Source organism: Zonotrichia leucophrys, chromosome 2 (assembly GCF_028769735.1).
Source record: "Zonotrichia leucophrys gambelii isolate GWCS_2022_RI chromosome 2, RI_Zleu_2.0, whole genome shotgun sequence".
Classification (NCBI taxonomy): Eukaryota; Metazoa; Chordata; class Aves; order Passeriformes; family Passerellidae; genus Zonotrichia; species Zonotrichia leucophrys.
Window position 1 is genome coordinate 22570155 of NC_088171.1, and position 16674 is coordinate 22586828.

General features: G+C 41.2%; 1 protein-coding gene across 11 annotated transcripts in view; it reads left to right on the plus strand.

Annotated features, from left to right (window-relative positions):
- The window catches only part of ADAM22 (ADAM metallopeptidase domain 22), a 132701-nt gene that overhangs the window by 53428 nt on the left and 62599 nt on the right, over window positions 1–16674 (plus strand). For all 11 annotated transcript variants that reach the window (XM_064704237.1, XM_064704241.1, XM_064704242.1 and 8 more), the window contains exon 4: window positions 6164–6230. In XM_064704237.1, the coding sequence (XP_064560307.1) occupies window positions 6164–6230 (67 nt within the window). The remainder of the gene's footprint in view (window positions 1–6163; window positions 6231–16674) is intronic.

The window sequence follows — 16674 nt, forward strand, 5'->3', positions numbered from 1 at the left end:
TAATGCAAGATAATACAAATTGTCCTTTGTACTCTTACTGACTGACAGATAGAAACATCCATTCTGTTCCCTCTCATCCAGTTTTCCACCTTCTTGCTCTTTGTTTTATGGCAATCAACCTGCCTTATCTTTCTTGGTGTACCAGATGGGCTGTACTAAAAATGTCCTCTGATAGCTTCTCCTTCCATAGCTGATATTTCTGTTAATACTTGTTAGAGGATGTACACCACTGGGGGAGAATATTTCATTTCGTGGGAAGCTTCCTCATCTTCATGTGCCTGGTAGCCTGACAGTGCCCATTCCTCTTACTGCAGCCCTCTCGAGCATGGTGTTGCAGGAGGCTTCCTTCTCACAGCTGGCTCTGCCCCAGGGCTAGCATTAATTGTGCAGTTGATATGGCATCTATCTCTTATCACTGTCTCCATCATTTCCTTGAACCTGTTCTTTTCTCTTGAAGGTCTCCATATGTCTGCTGATAATTTCCTGCTGGCATTCGACCCATCCAGACCTTTCTGCTGATTTCAACTAAAATCTTGTCTTCCTTTTCAGTAATGCATCTTCCCTCAGATCTCTCACTTGATGTTCTTGTCTGGCATCATATTTAATCTGAAATTTCAGGTGTACATAATGGAGAGTTGTGGAGACAAGTGAGGGTGAATAAATGATAAAGAATTTCTACAGTGTTCGAGGAGACACAGCAATGATATCAGATTATCATGAAGCCAGTCGTTTATTTGTAACACTGATGCTGACAAAGATACATTATAGCACTATGTTTATGAACTCCCTTTATTTCTACCCTTCTTAACTTTTTAATTCTACCTTTGGCCTCTAAAGAGAACCCTATAATTTCAGCTCTTTTTCTTCTGTAACTGTTTTTTCAGTCTCTTTAATCTGGAGAGCTAGTTTTTGTTCAGAAGCTGCTGATAGGCATTTTCCTTCTCTGTTTGAATGTTTCTATTAAATTTACAGGGATAATTCCCAGGTTTTTCTCAATTTCACATTCAAATGCAAACCTCTTCCTTTTAAAAACGTCTTTAATCACCTTTCCCCCCCGCCTTTTGACTTGAAGTGCTTTGTAATCTCTTACTTTTTCTTTCTGTTTCTTTAAACACTTGACTCTTCTGTCCTCTTTTGTCTTGCCACCACGTTTTTTTAACTTTTTTTTCTTCCTGGAGCAACCTCTTTCTCCTGGGGAACCCATCTCTAGCCAAAGCCAATCTGTTTTCATGGGTTCCCAATCCCAGCTTCCTTTTGGGAAACTGTTGATTCAAGGTAGAATTTAGGTGCATGTATATGCATCATCTTGGATAAGGATAATTTCCTTAGTTGGGGGCCTATTCTGTAATAAAATTCATCCAGCTTATGCCTCTTGTGTACTGGGACTGTTGGAAGAGCAAAGAGGATTTTTCTAGTTTTTTGTTTTTGTTCTGGCCCTTATGCAATTGAGTCTGTATGGGATAGGCTCATATGGACTTTAGGTAATGCTTTAAGAATGCTGCTGCTGTAAACAAAATGACACTACTTAATTTGTGTACACTGAAATAACAAACCTCTGACAACAGGATTGCCATTATTAGTGTAGCAGTGTTTTTCCTTGTAAAAGCAACAGATCACATGTGCTTTTTTTTTCCTGTGAAATGTTTTATTTTTAGGTGTTAACATATGCAGGTTTTTTCCATGCCTTTTCAAAAATTTTGTACCAATGCCTCAGCAAATATTTCTGAAAATCTCATTCTGCAATATTGCCAATGATAGTGTTGGTGGTTTTTCTCTGTAATTTTTTCATCCCTTGTGTTCCTAAGATTTTTTTTCACAATCTGTTTTTTTTTTTTTTTAGCATGCCAGTTTTATTTATAATTAATACTAAAACTACCACTTAAGCTGACAAAGATGGTTTCTAGGATAGATCGGCAGGCAAGCTAAATTATAGCATAGGAAAGTGTGCATTTATTTATGTTGAAATGCATATTATTTTAATGCTTATTGTCTTATCTTGCTTAAATAATTATAATCATGTTTCACAGGTGTTTTAATCTAGTTTTTGTTTGTTTTAAAGAAAGGCCTTCTATTAAAATGATGCAGTTCTGTGCCTATACTGTTGCTGTAGACAAAACATGACTCCACCTAGGGGGTGATACCTTCTGGCCTGAGTTTTTAAGATTGTGTATAATGGTTGGTTTGTAGCTTAGTTTTTAATAGTATTGGTTGCATTATTGGATCTGCAAGAGTGTTGTGGTTTTATGATATTTTCAGTGCTGTGAATCATAATAATAAAGCATAACATTCTCAGACATATCCTGCCATGTTACTGAGGGTCGGCTTTAAAAATGTCTCTACATTTCAGATCTGTGGTCTGTTTGCAAGCTGTGTTCTCAGTCCCCAGGAGCTGGGCAGGCAGGTGACCTTGTGGTGTTTCCCTTCCAGACCGGATCATTTCGGGAATCAAGGCATTTGTGACAGACCTTGAGAGGGGTGGGAATACCAGCAGCTCCCCAAATGTTTCAGGCTCTTTTGTCCTCAAAGTAAAGCCTGAACAGGCGGAAAAAATGGATGGGTCTGTTTAGAAATTGTCCCTTTGGCTTACTTTGAAAGTAAATACAACTTGAACAGCCTGGGAATGTTCATCAGTGGGAGGGTGGGTGGGAGAAGAGCAGCTGAGTGACCATCAGCGACCCTGGAGCTGGATGCCCTGGGACACTGTGTGACCCTGAGGAGAAGCAGGACCTTCATGGTGCAGGCACAGCAGCCCAGGCAGGACAGAGGGACACTTGCCCAGCTGCCCAGTCCCAGTAGCACAGGGCCAAAGGTGAGGGAAAAGTGGAAGGGCTAAGCATATATGAGGCTTCTCCAGAGCTCTTTTCCAGGACTCCAACACTTTGAGTCAGGTACAGTGTTTGTGTGTTTGGCAGCTCCCAGTTGCATCCACTAGTTTGTCCATTCCCAGCTTGAATCTGTACAAACCTCTGTCATTCATGCTTTCCTGCACTATGTTAAGCATTGCAATCAGCAGCTGTGCCAGAAAAGGTTCTTTTTGATTAGTTTTGAGCTCACTGACCTCTTTTATTACCTTCTAATTCTTGTGTCGTCCAAGGCAGAGAATGATCAATGTCTGTTTTTTCATGCCAGACACAATTTCCAGATTTTTAAGAACATAACATATGATCTTCCAGAACATTAAAACATTAACAGCAGTGTCTTTTAAAAAGCAATAATTTTGTTAGACCTACATGAGAAGAACCTGTGTTTCTCCTTGTCATCCCCCCAAATACAACTCTAAGGTCAGAGTTAAGCCCTTCTCTTTGATCTCAGTCTTTGTACTATATACTTACTTTACTATCTTACATTTTATAATCTCTTGCATCTTTCTTGGCATGAAAACCTTTGTGTCCCTCCAATCAGGAGGATGACATCAGTTTAACTGAGTCCCCCTGAAATAACAAAGAGTAAGGGTAGAGGCCTAAGCTATAAAGGAATCTTTATTAAAGTTATGGGAGAGCATAAACTTCTGCTGAAAGAGTGTAGGCAATGCTGGGGAGCTGTATCACTAACTTCAGCAAGCTAAACTAAATACATTTGAAGAGAACATCTGTCTAAATTACTAAATCTGGAAAATGCATACAAGACCTTATAGAAGTCTTTGAGCTTCCCTCAGGGCATGAGTAGCCTAAATATTTAATATTCACTTCTAAGAGGAGTCAGAGTATTGTAATCAGTAACCCAAGAGCATCTCTTTTAGGTGCTCCTCAGTAATGGGTCATCTGCAGGCTGTGCCAGGCATCCATACAGATATTGGGGCTGGCCAGAATTAAAGGGCTCATGCTGGTTCTGCAGTGGCCAAGAGAATCACTCACTCTTCCTTTCACCCTTATTGAGAGCTGCTCATTCCCTCCTTTGCTCTAAGGCTGATTGTACCTCTTGTCAAGGGATTTCAGTTCCGTAGTGCAGCAAATCCATGGTTTTGTGGAACCCTCCCGGGTGTACCTTGAAGAGTGCCAGTGCTGACACCAAGAGTATTTTGATGAGTGCTAGCTCTGGCACTGAGAGTGTTTTGATGAATATTTGTGCTGACACAAGGTTGGTTCAGGGCTTGCTCCTGAGGGGGCACTGAGACCTCCTGCTTCCAGCAGTGACCAGCTGTGAACTCATTGAGTCAGAGGAAAGCCCACTTCCATGGGCAATTGTCCCACAAATGGTCCCATTCAGAAATTTGTTAGCATTTCTCATTTTGTTTGCCTCTGTCCCTTCCTTACACTTAGATACAAAGTATTTTTTTTTAACATCCAATTTCCATTGGCTCATTGGCAGTTCTTATGCATTTGAGATTTTGGCAGTATCTTCTATCGCCCAATTAGTTGCTCCTGTATCGTGGTGTGTAAATTGAAGTGCGTTCACATTCCCTCACGGCTCCATTTTTTGCTAGACCTCAGGAGCCCCTCTGTGTTTCCAGGTACTGGAACTTTGTAAGCAAAGCTGTCCAGTACCTGTCTGCATTGTTTGAAAAGAGGTCTCCTTTGGGCAGTGATATTAATCATACCTCAGTTTGACTGGAAATACATCTTTGATGTATTCTGGGATGACAGCTGTGTTTTCCAGGAAGAAATTCTATTGATCTGCCAAATCATTTTGCCAGAAACAAGTGTGGTCATGTCTCTCTTCCTTATAAACCAGGCCTTCCAAAAAATTTAATAGAAATTCCCTCCAGCCCTTAAGTGCATAAATTTGCTGTTTGTACAATGGAATTTGATCCTATTTCTAATAACCAGTCTTGAAGATCATCCAGGTCTTTCCTATGGGAGTTTTTTCAATCTTTTTTATTTCCCAGGCTTTCCAAATTAATGTTATCAGCATATTTCATTGGAATGCTCCTACATTTTGTTCCTAGGTAATTAATGCAAATAGCAAGCTGGCAGTTTTTAGGGATGATATTGGAGGATCCATACTTCCAACTTTGTCCTGCTTGGGGCTCACTCAGGGTAGTCACCAATGTCTCTGTGAGCAAAAACGTCCATGGTCCTGCTGTTGTTTGGCCAGGATGAAGGTCTGGAAAGCTGAGCAGCCCCTGCCGTGGGGCTGCTCTGCTGCTCCTGCCCTCCCTCATCAGGTCAGTTCTTGTCTGTGCTCAGGTGTTTTGCTGTTTGAAGGAGAAATACTAAATTTTTGCCTCTTCTGCTGAGCAGGTTTGTGCTCACTGCCTCCTGCCCCAGTGGCCAACCTGCCTCTTGCTAGGTTTTCTTTACCAATTAATCATCTCTTCTAGCTTAATTGTCACTGAGGTGGAACAATAGCAAGACTTTATACTGATTTCATCTCAGTAAAATTTTGTAGTCTTTGAACCTGCTTAGTGAAATTTATGATGTAGATAATGGGGTCTCTTCCAATCTTACCAATTCTGTGATTCTGTGGTTTGCCTGACTAGAAAATAACTATGAGGAAGATAATTTGACTGGTTTAGCATTTGAATGGCTTAGTAAATACAGCCTGCATTTAATTTATATATGTTTGCCTCAGGTCTGATTATTTTTTCTCCTTGGTGTTTGTTCCAAGTCCTTGTGTGCTTGGAGGCTGGGATTGCTGTTGCCCAGAGCTTTTTCCTCTGGCTCTGCTGAAGCTGCAGGGCTCCCAGGGAGTGTGTTCATTCACCTGCACTGTGAGCCTGCAGCTCCTGGGGCCCACGGCTTTGCCATGCAGTGTTCACTGAGCCCACCATCTCGGCCTGACAGGGTGATGTCATTGTTGTGCCATTGTGTCCTTTGAAACCTGCCAACACAGCTTGTTTTTTCCCTCAGATTCCAACTGGTGCCCCATCCTTCTGCTTTTTTGCTTTTTTTGAAGTTCACCTAACTTCTGTGCTGTTTGCTTTTACCAGCAAATAGAGGAGTCTCTTGAATTACAATCAGTGTCGGTGGTTGGCTTTGGATCTTCCATGAAGGAACTCCCCTCAGTTTTCCTTGTCCCACCTTCTGCTGTTGAAATCAGTATATCCCATGCACTGTGTAACTCCATTGGACATGGCTGTTTCAATGATTTTTATGAACATTTTAGGGAAAGTATCCTGCAGGTTTTGCCCTTTTCAAATGTAAATGTTTAACCAGTGCTTGCTGAGAGGGAGTACAAGAACACATGCACAAGGCTTACAGTTCTTTTTTTTGTCTTCTTGCAGTGACCTGCTGTCTTCTGAATATCTTGAGAGGCATATCGAGCAAGGTGGGAAGACAGTGGAAGTTAAAGTAAGAATTTCTTTTTTATGTTTCTCTTTTTTAATTTGCTTGGCTTTTGATGTTCATGAAAACTCACATATTTTTGTGAAAGGAGGGATAACTGATTTTTCAAGTGATTTGTTTTACTATTCTGAGGCAAGCATCTTGTTTTCTAACTTTCAGCTTTAAACAAGGCAAATACACTCCATTGTCAAATTTATTACATTAATATTTAAATCAAAATGGTATCCATGGAAAATATATTCATAGCAGTTCTTTTTGCTAGTAAGAATAATTCACTTTTGATATTTATTCAAGAAAATATTTTTGTTTTGGTAGGTAGCATTTTCTCATTGTACCAAACCTTAAGTTTGGTATGTTATGAGCTTCTTTGTAAATTTGAGAATAGCAATATTTATTGTATAATATTATTGTATTAAATATCTAATCACAAGTTGTGTGTTTCTTTCTCAGTGTTTGTTGGCATATTGACTACAAGATGCTAATTGTTGCTGTTGTCTTGTGTGAAATGTCCCACAGCCTTTGCAGAAGTGTTTTATTCTTTGCATGCAACATGGGAGATTTTTCTTGCAGGCCCTCTATTTGTTAGGACTTGTTTTGTAGATGTCAGCTATAATTTTTGTATCAATTACTATAGATTACATAGAGTGTTCAGAAATGTATTATATATGGTGCAAAATGGAAACTCTAAATTTGCCTATCAGGTAAATATTAGGTAAAATTTTGTTCAAAGTTTACATTTTATTAAAAGAAATCCCCCAAATTGTTTTACTAAATCTGAGATAATCTAAATACTTCAAAACAAATGTGTTAATCTCTGCAACATGAAAGTGGAAATGGAAATAGTCCTTTATCCACTGGATAGCTGAAGATGCAAGTTTCCTTTGGTTTATTCCCTTCTGTCATTTGCAAATAGGAAGTCTGCTCTCCCACTATTATCTAGATAATAGTCTGCATACATTATCAGACTGAGGCAAACACATACCTGTCCCATTAAATTGTAAAGACTAATTTCTCAGTCAGCTCTGCTCTGCAGTCAAGAAGTCTTGCTTGACTGAGGTTCAGAATATGAGTCAAAGCAGAAATAAAGATAATAGCTGATATTAATAAGAGAAAAAACAACCCATTTGTCTGCATTAAGATATATATATGCAAGATAGTTAAGTTAATCCATCACTGTCGCTGAATTGTTCCTGATGAGCAAACCTTAATCAAGCAAGGAAATGTTTGAAATCAGCAGCTCTTCATATCTAAGTAAAGTTTAATTGAAGCGAAAGTGATGGGAAGATCAGGCCTTTCAGAGGAAGGGTCAGAAACTGTTCTGGGCAAAACAGCTGTGAGCCTCAAGGGTCCCAGAGATTATTTCCCCTTGATTTAGGTCTGAGCCAGGGTCAGGGTGTACCTTCAGGGATGGCTATCACTGCCTTGCTCAGAACTCTCAAATCTGCCTGAAACAGAGAACTATCATTGCTGCATTGAGCTTGATACTTGAGATGAGCTGAATTGGGAGTGAAAGGGGCTGCAAGGACTGCACTACAAAGGAGAGGGCTTGCTGCTCGAGTGGTGAGTTCCCTCCCATGCTGCCCTGTACCATGGGCAGGGGGCCAGGGGGGGCTGGGCTCTACAGGTGGGCTCCTCTGCCCCTTCTATTCCACTGCTCCAGCGGTTCTGCAGGCAGCAGTCCTGTGGAAGCATGCTAGGAAAGGGGATGTAAGGTCTTTGCTTGTTTTGTTCCTTCTGCGTGTGTGGGACTGGCAGGGAGGGAAGCAGCTGCTGGGAAAAATGTCAGAAGAGCCTGGTGGCCACAGTCATGGGAACATTTTCATAAAAGTTCAGATACCAAAAGGTTTTTGGAAAAGTGCAGGCTACTGAGTACACTTTAATACCAGACACTGGGTGAGGCTGATTTCAGTGCTATTGAGCTGTTTAAAAATTAATCTGGTTCTCTCTGACCAGTCAGTATTTTTCAGAGCACCTGTAAGTTCATTTGAGAGCTTTGTTTGTCTGTTGAACAATTTCTGAAAAGACTGGCAGTATCTGTTTGCTTTGGTTTTACATCAAATGTTTTGAAAATCTTATTGCAACTATAAGAAATTTCCATGATAGTAATTTATTACCTTTGATTACTGTGGGAATTGTTTACCATAACTGGTAACATAATTATTATGCTGGATTTTAGAGATTGTGCAGATTGGTTAGATACTTATTTAAAAATAGTTAGTGAAAGGGTGCAACTTATGGATAAACCACAAAATATGGTCTCCTTTTTGCTGCATATTCTGAAGCAGAAGCTGAAGAGGTATTTCAGAAAGGAGACAGGTTTCTATCAGTTGCTTCAACGTGCTGCTCTTCACCCATCTCTGTGCAGTTTATCTTGGGCTGTAGGCAGAGACAGAGGCGGCCTGGCAGCATCTCTCTTGCTGCTTTGGTGGGAAAAACAGTGACAGAGAGAAAATGTCCATCTGCCATCCCCTGCCAGCTGCAGGCTTGGAGCAAAGCTGCTCATGCAGCAAATGGCTTCCTCTGCTCATGGCCTTGTTACCAGAGAGGTGTATCTTAAAACCCACACTCGTTCCCCCCTGCATTTCTCTGGGCAAGAGGACTGCCCAGACACACGAACCATCAGTGCTGCTGTTGTGCACCAGCAGTATGGGGGAAGCAGGAGCGTTGAGGCACGGTGTGAAGGCAGCTGTACATGCAGCAGTTTGGGAATGTGTCTGGAAAGCGGATCCTGCCTTGGCTCATGTGCAATGTGGAGTTGATAACCACTTTTGCCACTCCTCCCCCTCTCCTTCCCTCCCAGTAAAACTTCCTGTGCTGTAAAACACATATGGATCTTCTGCCATTACTGAGATGCTTCAAAGAGGAGAGGAGGGCAGGGGAAGGAAGAAATGTTTATAGCATAAAAAAATACCACTTTTTTAGTAGCAAAGGGATTTTTACTGTGAGAAGAGTCTTCAGTTTTAACATACATTTTTATCATAAGAACACATTACACTACATTTTATTTCTGCATAATTATTAATACATTAGACCATTGTGAAGGTGAAAGATATTAAAAATGTTTTTGCAGGGTGCCAGCATTTAGCTGCTGCAGAGTAGAGGCTTCTTGTTAATTTGGCACAGTTAGGCAGCACCTAACACATTCTTATTAAACCAGCAGCAGTGTGCAATGCCTAAGAAAAACAGAAGGAGCTAGATGCTTAAATTATTTCAGTGTTTCCCACCACACCCTCCTTTACTGTACATCACGTCTCTACTAGGAAAGCAGGAGTGTTGGCCTAAATTCCTTCTGGTAGCAAAGAGAATAATCAATTAATAAGAAAGAGAAAAACCCTCCTTGGCATTGCCTTTTCCTGATTGTGTCATTCCAGACCATCCTATGCTCATAGCACATCAATACTCAACCTGTGTATACCTAATGTTGTTGCAATATATCTGTGTGTCCTTTTATCTCTTTTTTTCCCTCTTTTTTGGTTGTCATTCTGTCACTGATGCTGTCAGTGAGATGAAAGGCAAAAAACAGACATAGTGCTGAGTAATTCACATTGCTGGATTTTTCACCCTCAGAAGAAACAACTGATATCTATTCAGTGATATTTTCTCAATAAAATGTTTCATTTTTCCTCTTCAGAGTGTGTAGAAATAAATGTTTCTGCTTGTATTTCCCCAAAACAATGGACACTTCTACGAGTTCTTAGGAAATTGCTTTCTGAAAAAGATTAAGCCATGAAAATAATTCAGTCAGAAAACTTGCACAGGTAGAGATGTGGTAGATAAATGCCAGAAAATTTTGATGGTATGCTTACATATGACTATAGAATAAAGTATATTTCGTAGGCAGTCCTTAAAGTCTGAAATTCTTGAGTGTGGTGGTGTAAGCACAACATGTGCATTATGGGCACAAAATTACAGAGAGAGTGCTTACAGCATAAACTGCTGGTTTTTGCTTCAGCCTCGCAGCATTTTCCTATGATAGCACTGAACAACATGAATGGAGACATATCAAATGCTAGGCACTGTTTTTTCTCTGTTGTAGCAATAACAGAAGAGCTTTGGCCAGGCTTGTCCTGTGGGTTAGGGCTGCTGTGTGCCTGTGTGTCCCAAGCTGTGCTGAGCTGTTCTGCTGGGCCCTGCATTGCCCAGACCGTGCCCACTGGGCTTTCAAAGCACCCACAGCCATCCTGTCCAGCTGGGGGTCCCAGCACAGCCCCCTGCTCTGTGGGGGTCCCAGCAGAGGGGCCCCCATTGTGGTTTGGCCAATGGAGGGCTTGGGGCAAATGCATTTTAATGCTGCACAGCAAAGCAGAGCTGTTAGCTTGCAAAAATAGTCATTATGTTGTGTGCATTGACTAGTAGCACGTGCAAGATGACTGTTATTGTATCTTACAGCTATTTTAATGCCTCTGCACAAGGAGGAAAATTACTTCATTGCCTTGCTGTGCTGAAAGCTTTGGCTAGTGTGTGCCATGATGTGGATGTGAAGGGCTCTTTAAATGCCCTTTTTAAGGAAAAATGATGCATAAGGGAGAAAAATATTAAAATCTTGAAAAATCAGAGGAGTCTTGTTTGCTTTTTCTGTTAAACTTTCTCCTTCAAGTCTGGTCTCCTCAAGCAGTTGTTAAGGTACAGTCCCATGACTGAGGGCAGTGTGTGCCTGTGCACACCTGTGCCTGTTTGATGAGACCTTATCCAAGTAGCATTCCAACATTTCCTTGTTATCTCCACAGGTAAGAACTGATCATAAGTCTTCAATAATTTGTGGTGCAGCCAGATTAAATACTTCACCATTGAGCAGGTCATTTTAATAATTGAATGCTATGTTTTCAGTCTTATAGCAAGGTGCTTCTAACCATCACCTTCCAGTAAGGGCACTCACTGTCTGAAAAGAATTTCTTATTATTCTTCAGGTTTTGATAACCAAAGGGGAAGGTGTTTCAGTTGCCAGGGAAGCCTGTATGCTGAACAGGCTTTCCTGTTTGGGATTACATTTTCTCCTGACTAGCAGAGTGCCAGCTGGGCTGCCAGAGGATGGGATGGGAGTGCAGGAAGACTCAGCCCTGGGAGGCTGGAGCCTGGGGTGGTGGGGAGCTCTGCATGCATCTACCTGGAACTTGCACAACCTGCTGATGAAAACTGAAAAGGAGCAAATCATAAATAATGCAGGAATTATATATGCCTGTTTGTGGCAGAGCTTTTTTGCCTGCGTCCAGAGACTAGAGAAGCTGTTGTTATCAGAAAAATCATTCTCAGTCTTGTTTGAGAGAAGAATTTGAATAAGGTTTCCTGTAATGTTGGCACGTCTCCTCTCTCTTGCACCCTCAACAGAGCTCTCCTGGCCTGATGGCAAATTACTAACAAATCTAGGCCAAAATCTACTTTTTAGTGATAGCAGTAAACTAACTGAAGAAGAGCTGACGAGGAGTCTGTGAGTCTGACACAGTTTAGCAGGGGGTTCCTGCAAGTGTGTTCCTGATCTTCTGAGTGCTCTCATCAAGTGTTTTCATTAATGACTTATGTAAAAAAAAGTATGTGTATATTAATCAAATTTGCCAACAGTGCAAAACTGAGAAGCATTACAGTGCAGAGAAGAATCAGCTGGAAATCTGACTATCTTTTGACCAATGGAGTAAATAAAAAACCAAATAGAGCAAATGGCAGCTTCTTACATTAGGGACTAATTATAGGTGTTTGCACTGTACAATGAAAGTTCATAAATTGAAAGTTCCACAAGAAGGGGAAGATTAGAGTGTAGTAGTGGAACAGTATGGCAGGATGAAAGCAAACTGATCCCATAGTATACTGGTCAAATTGCTTCCTCTAGGGTTTGACTGGAATTCATGTGTCTTGATGAAGAGTTGACAAAATTTTTAAATTTCTATGTGCTTTCAGTTACTCTGGACATCCGTTTTTCCAGTGATGTCATGCTGTCACACTAAGTCAATAGGCATTGAGAAATATCTCGCTTTCCTGTTGTAGCGTTGTTTGAATTCTGGAAGCAAGCCCTTTGGGGTTTAGAAAATGTATTGTCCTCTATAGGATACCAGGGCAAGATAATCAGCCCTTATACATAGTGCATTTGCCTGACCTAATGATCCTGCAGGCTGGGACTTTTAATGTACATTTACAGTAGATTTTTTAAATATGTGATCATCTCCCTGTTATTACTGGCTTACTTTATACATACATTCTGCTACCAAGGAGAAGAAAATGAAATGTAACAGTTTTCCATATTAGGAGTCATTCCCAGGTCATGGTTTTGAATATACTACACTAGAATGAATCCCAGATCATGATTCATGTGGGATTTTGCAAGTTTAATTATCTTGTCTCCCATTTCTTTGTGACGTAAAAAAAAAAAAAAAAAAAAAAATCCTGTGGGTTTAACTAGTTCTGCAGGAGAAATATGTCAGAAAGTGGAAGTCTTCCAGAGCTTAAAAAGTACATTTCACTGTACATGAAAAAGTACATTTCCGCTGGATGTGGACCCCAGTGAGGGTGGGTGGTTCTGCTGAAGTGGCAAGACAAGTGACTGTGTGACCATCAGGAGCCTCCTCTTGAGTGCTCTGCCTCAGTTTTGTCTTGTTCCAGAAGGAGAACAGCTTGGACTCGCAGAAAAATCTTGTCTGACTTTGGGCACCTCATGAGTTATTTTCCACAAGCTGCAACAACATACAGCATCCATAGCCAGAGAGTGGTTGGTAGCAAGCAAGTGCTCTGTAATCTCAGACCGTATGAGGATTGAGTATGGCTAAGGGAAATTAATTACTGCTATAACATTAAAGAACATCAAATCACTTTGTAGATGCTCTTATTAAAAAATAAAAGTATATTTTTGGATTTAAATAAATCCCTTTGAGGGGGAATTAAGCCAAGCACACAGAAGCTGCTGTACTTCTGAAGGAGTACTTCCATGCAGTGGGCTTTAGCTTGACATCTTTACTTTCTTCATCTTGACTTCTGTAAGTAGCTTTGCCTAGACATGTCTGTTGTTCCCTATGGATACCAAACTGGCACTGTATTGTAAACAGTAGGCTAATGTTTCTAGACACAGCCTTAAGCTCTGTGAATTTTCACTTACAGAGAAAGTTCTGTCATTCAGAAATAATGAGCCAATCAGGATATCAGGGTTGTATTGTTTTCTGTTTTCCTCAGAACTTTATGTCCCGCTGACTGATTGGTATCCATGTAGGTGTTGTGTTGTGTTTATAGTAATCTTGTAAATCACATTCTTACACCTTGGCTTCAGACTTGGGGTAAGCTGATGAGCTGATGTGGCAGATTAGTGTGCGTAGATTACAAGGAATTTTCATACTGTCCCTTAAAATGTTTCCTTCCATTTCCCTGGAACAGAAACACAGGAGTGGGGCAAAATGACTATCATTTAAATGACTTGTGTGCCATGACTGAGAGACACTAGCCACTGCTACAAGACCTGTCTTAAAGACAGCAACAGAGTGGGCAGGAAGAGGTAACCTTTTCTCCTCTGCCTCATCTTTGCCTGGCAGCTGATAATAAAAAATAATTTCCCCTAACACCAAGGTAAGTCAAGGCAAGAGTCTGTTTCCCAAGCAGATGCCAAGGCAGCTTCCAGAGCAGATGGTGTTGCGTTGGCATGAGCTCTCTGTCCACACCCTGCGGTGTTTTGTGGGGCATCTTCTCTCATAGCTACTGGGCAGTAAACACAGCCCTCATTTGGCCTCTGAGCTGGGAAGCTGGGCTGATATCTTGTGCCATCTGCTGAAGGCTCCTGCTGTGAGTCACTGATGGCAGTTGGAGCGAGTCGCCCGCATGCAGGATCCTGTCACATACACGTGTGTCTCTGTTTGTTAAGAGTGCTGCCAACAGCCTTTAAACATGGGCATTTTGTGGAGAAGGCTTAGCAGCGGCTGTGCCTTATCCTAATTTTGGAATCCATATCTCTGATTTCAGAAACTGAAACAGCATTACAATCTAATGTCCCCACAGCGTGTCGGCTCTGAGCTATGTGAGCACATGTGATAGCCATCCTCCTACAAAGGGAGGGCACTGTTCACAATTTCAGAACATTTGGCTTTAAGGAGACTGCAGTCCAGAAACTACTCTGCAAAGAGGTGGTGCCAGGTCCCTGGCATGGTTACTGAGCTGAGTAGGAGCTGAACTCAGGGCTCAGCACAGCAGGGCCCCTGACAATTGCTGAAGTACGTGTCAATTAAAAGGTGTTTTCTCTCATTGCAGTTACACAGGTCAAAGTGCCATTTTGACTCTTCAATTTACTAATAGAAACCCATTCATAACAAGCTGTTTTCTGCCATAGAAGTCAGCGGGCAAGGGTGCATTTTCTTTTCCTTTTGCTGTTGATTGTGCAGCCTTAGCTATGCATTTTTGTAACTGGTGGCCCCACAATGGGTAGCCCTTTAAACAGCTTATCATTATCTGGCAGCTCATCATTATCTAGCATTCACAGAATGGTGGCTTGAGCCTTAACTGGCCTTTTGGGAACTTTCTGGTGCAAGGAAAGAGGGAAAAATGTTACTAGGATTTGAATTAAACCACCAATCTCCTTTCCTGTGGATTAAAGAGTGTTAAAATAGGAATATGTAGGAGAAAAGTAAGGTATTAATTTTAAGGTCAGTGCCTTACTGTTGCCTGCATTTTACTGGCCAGCACCTCTCTTAATTGCAGAAAATGGATTACTTGGATATCCAATGTAGAAAGCAGATGAATGTGCATCCTTATTTTCCTCCCCTGGGAAGGTCACAGTGTCTCTGAGGCGAATAACAAACCCTGCCAGTGTATGGTCAGCAGATGCTTTCTGCACTGTGACTGCAGAGAAGAGGGAGCTGCTGCCATTAATGACTGTCGGGGCTGTTCTTTCGCTTTACTTATTTCACCCTTTATTATGAGTACTGGTTAATGTGTTTTTCACCTCTTTTGTGTCTGCTCAGCAGCTGATGCCTCTCAAAGCAGGGACAAACTATCTTAAAAGTTAAAAATGGGAACAAATTTTATTTGCATTGCTGACATCTGTGTCTTACCATTTTTTAGTATCTTTGCTATGCTACATACCCAGCAGGTTACAAGAAGACTTGTACTGACATGGGCAAAAGGGTTGCATCTGGTAAATAGCCCTAATTCAGGATTTTGCTAGAAATATCCAACTTAAGCATCAAGATGAAGGCTATCTTATGAATTGACAACTATAATAATGATTAACTTGTTTTAATTGACCCAGGGGTCATTCTGTTTTTTTTTTTTTTTTTTTTTTTTTTTTTTTTTTTTTTTGTTAGGATTGTTAGGATTTTATTACATTTTTATCTCTCCAAATTAATAAACTTCTTGTTAAAAATCTCTGTTTTCTGTACTGCCCTCGGACATCACCAGTAGGTTGTCCCTCATGTTGAGAAGGTTCTTGCAGGAAGGATAACTTACTGATCCAAGGAAATGGACCACAGAGTGCTATGGGCATTGGCAGAAAATTTGCCTTGCAGGCAAATGGGTGTTGCAGGTTTGTGTCACAGCTGCTGTCACCAGTCTGACCTTGTCTCATAGGAGATGACATTTAGCCTGATTTTCTCCCAGACTCTGGAGTGACCAGGTTCAATTTTAGAGCAGAAGTGGGTAAATGTGCTGCTCAGACCTATGGCTCGCCTATGTTGAAGAGCAGTCTGATTTCCTCTCGTCTTACACTGAACCATTCCCCAGTAGCTGGCAAAGGCCAGTGTGGAGGTTTGATTTGCTGAGATGGGCAATTATTGCTTTTGAGAGAACAGAGAGAGGCTCTGTTAGCTACAGGAAGCCAATAGCTCTTCACAAAAGACCCTTAATGTTCTGGACTGAACTGTAGTTGGTGCTAATTTCAGCTCTTAAGGGAAGTCTTAATTATCATATGGGACCAGAATATTTTTAGGAAAAAAATGAACTTTTTTTTTTTCCAGCTTTTGTCTCTTTGCTGAAGATACCAGTAGATAAGTGAGACAACCCCAGTCCTTCAGGGAGTATTTCCAAGAGCAGAGTAAAAGAGGATAGATATGATGATCATATTTAGTGTTTGGTGGTCTTAGGTCTCTCACATACTGTGATTTCTCCTCTAACACAGTGCATTTTATGTCACTACCTGCTATCAGACAGGTTTAGTAGATGTCAAACCCAGTACAATTTCAGCCTCAGCACTATAGTGAAGCAGCAGCAGTAAACTTCTTGCCCAAAATTGCACGTGCTTGAAAAAACCTGCCCTGTAGAGTGCCTTCATGTGTCCTGACTCTCAGTACAGAGCCACAGAATCATAGTCTCATTAAGGTTGGCATTACTTCCAAGTTCTCTAAGTCCAACCTTTGACCAATGCCAACCAAACCATGACACCGAGGGCCACATCCAGTGGTTTCCTGAACACTTCAATTCTCAGAATTTGTGGCTTTAGGTACCCATACAGGGGTCAAACCCAGAGCCTTAGTGTTATTAGCACCATGCTCAA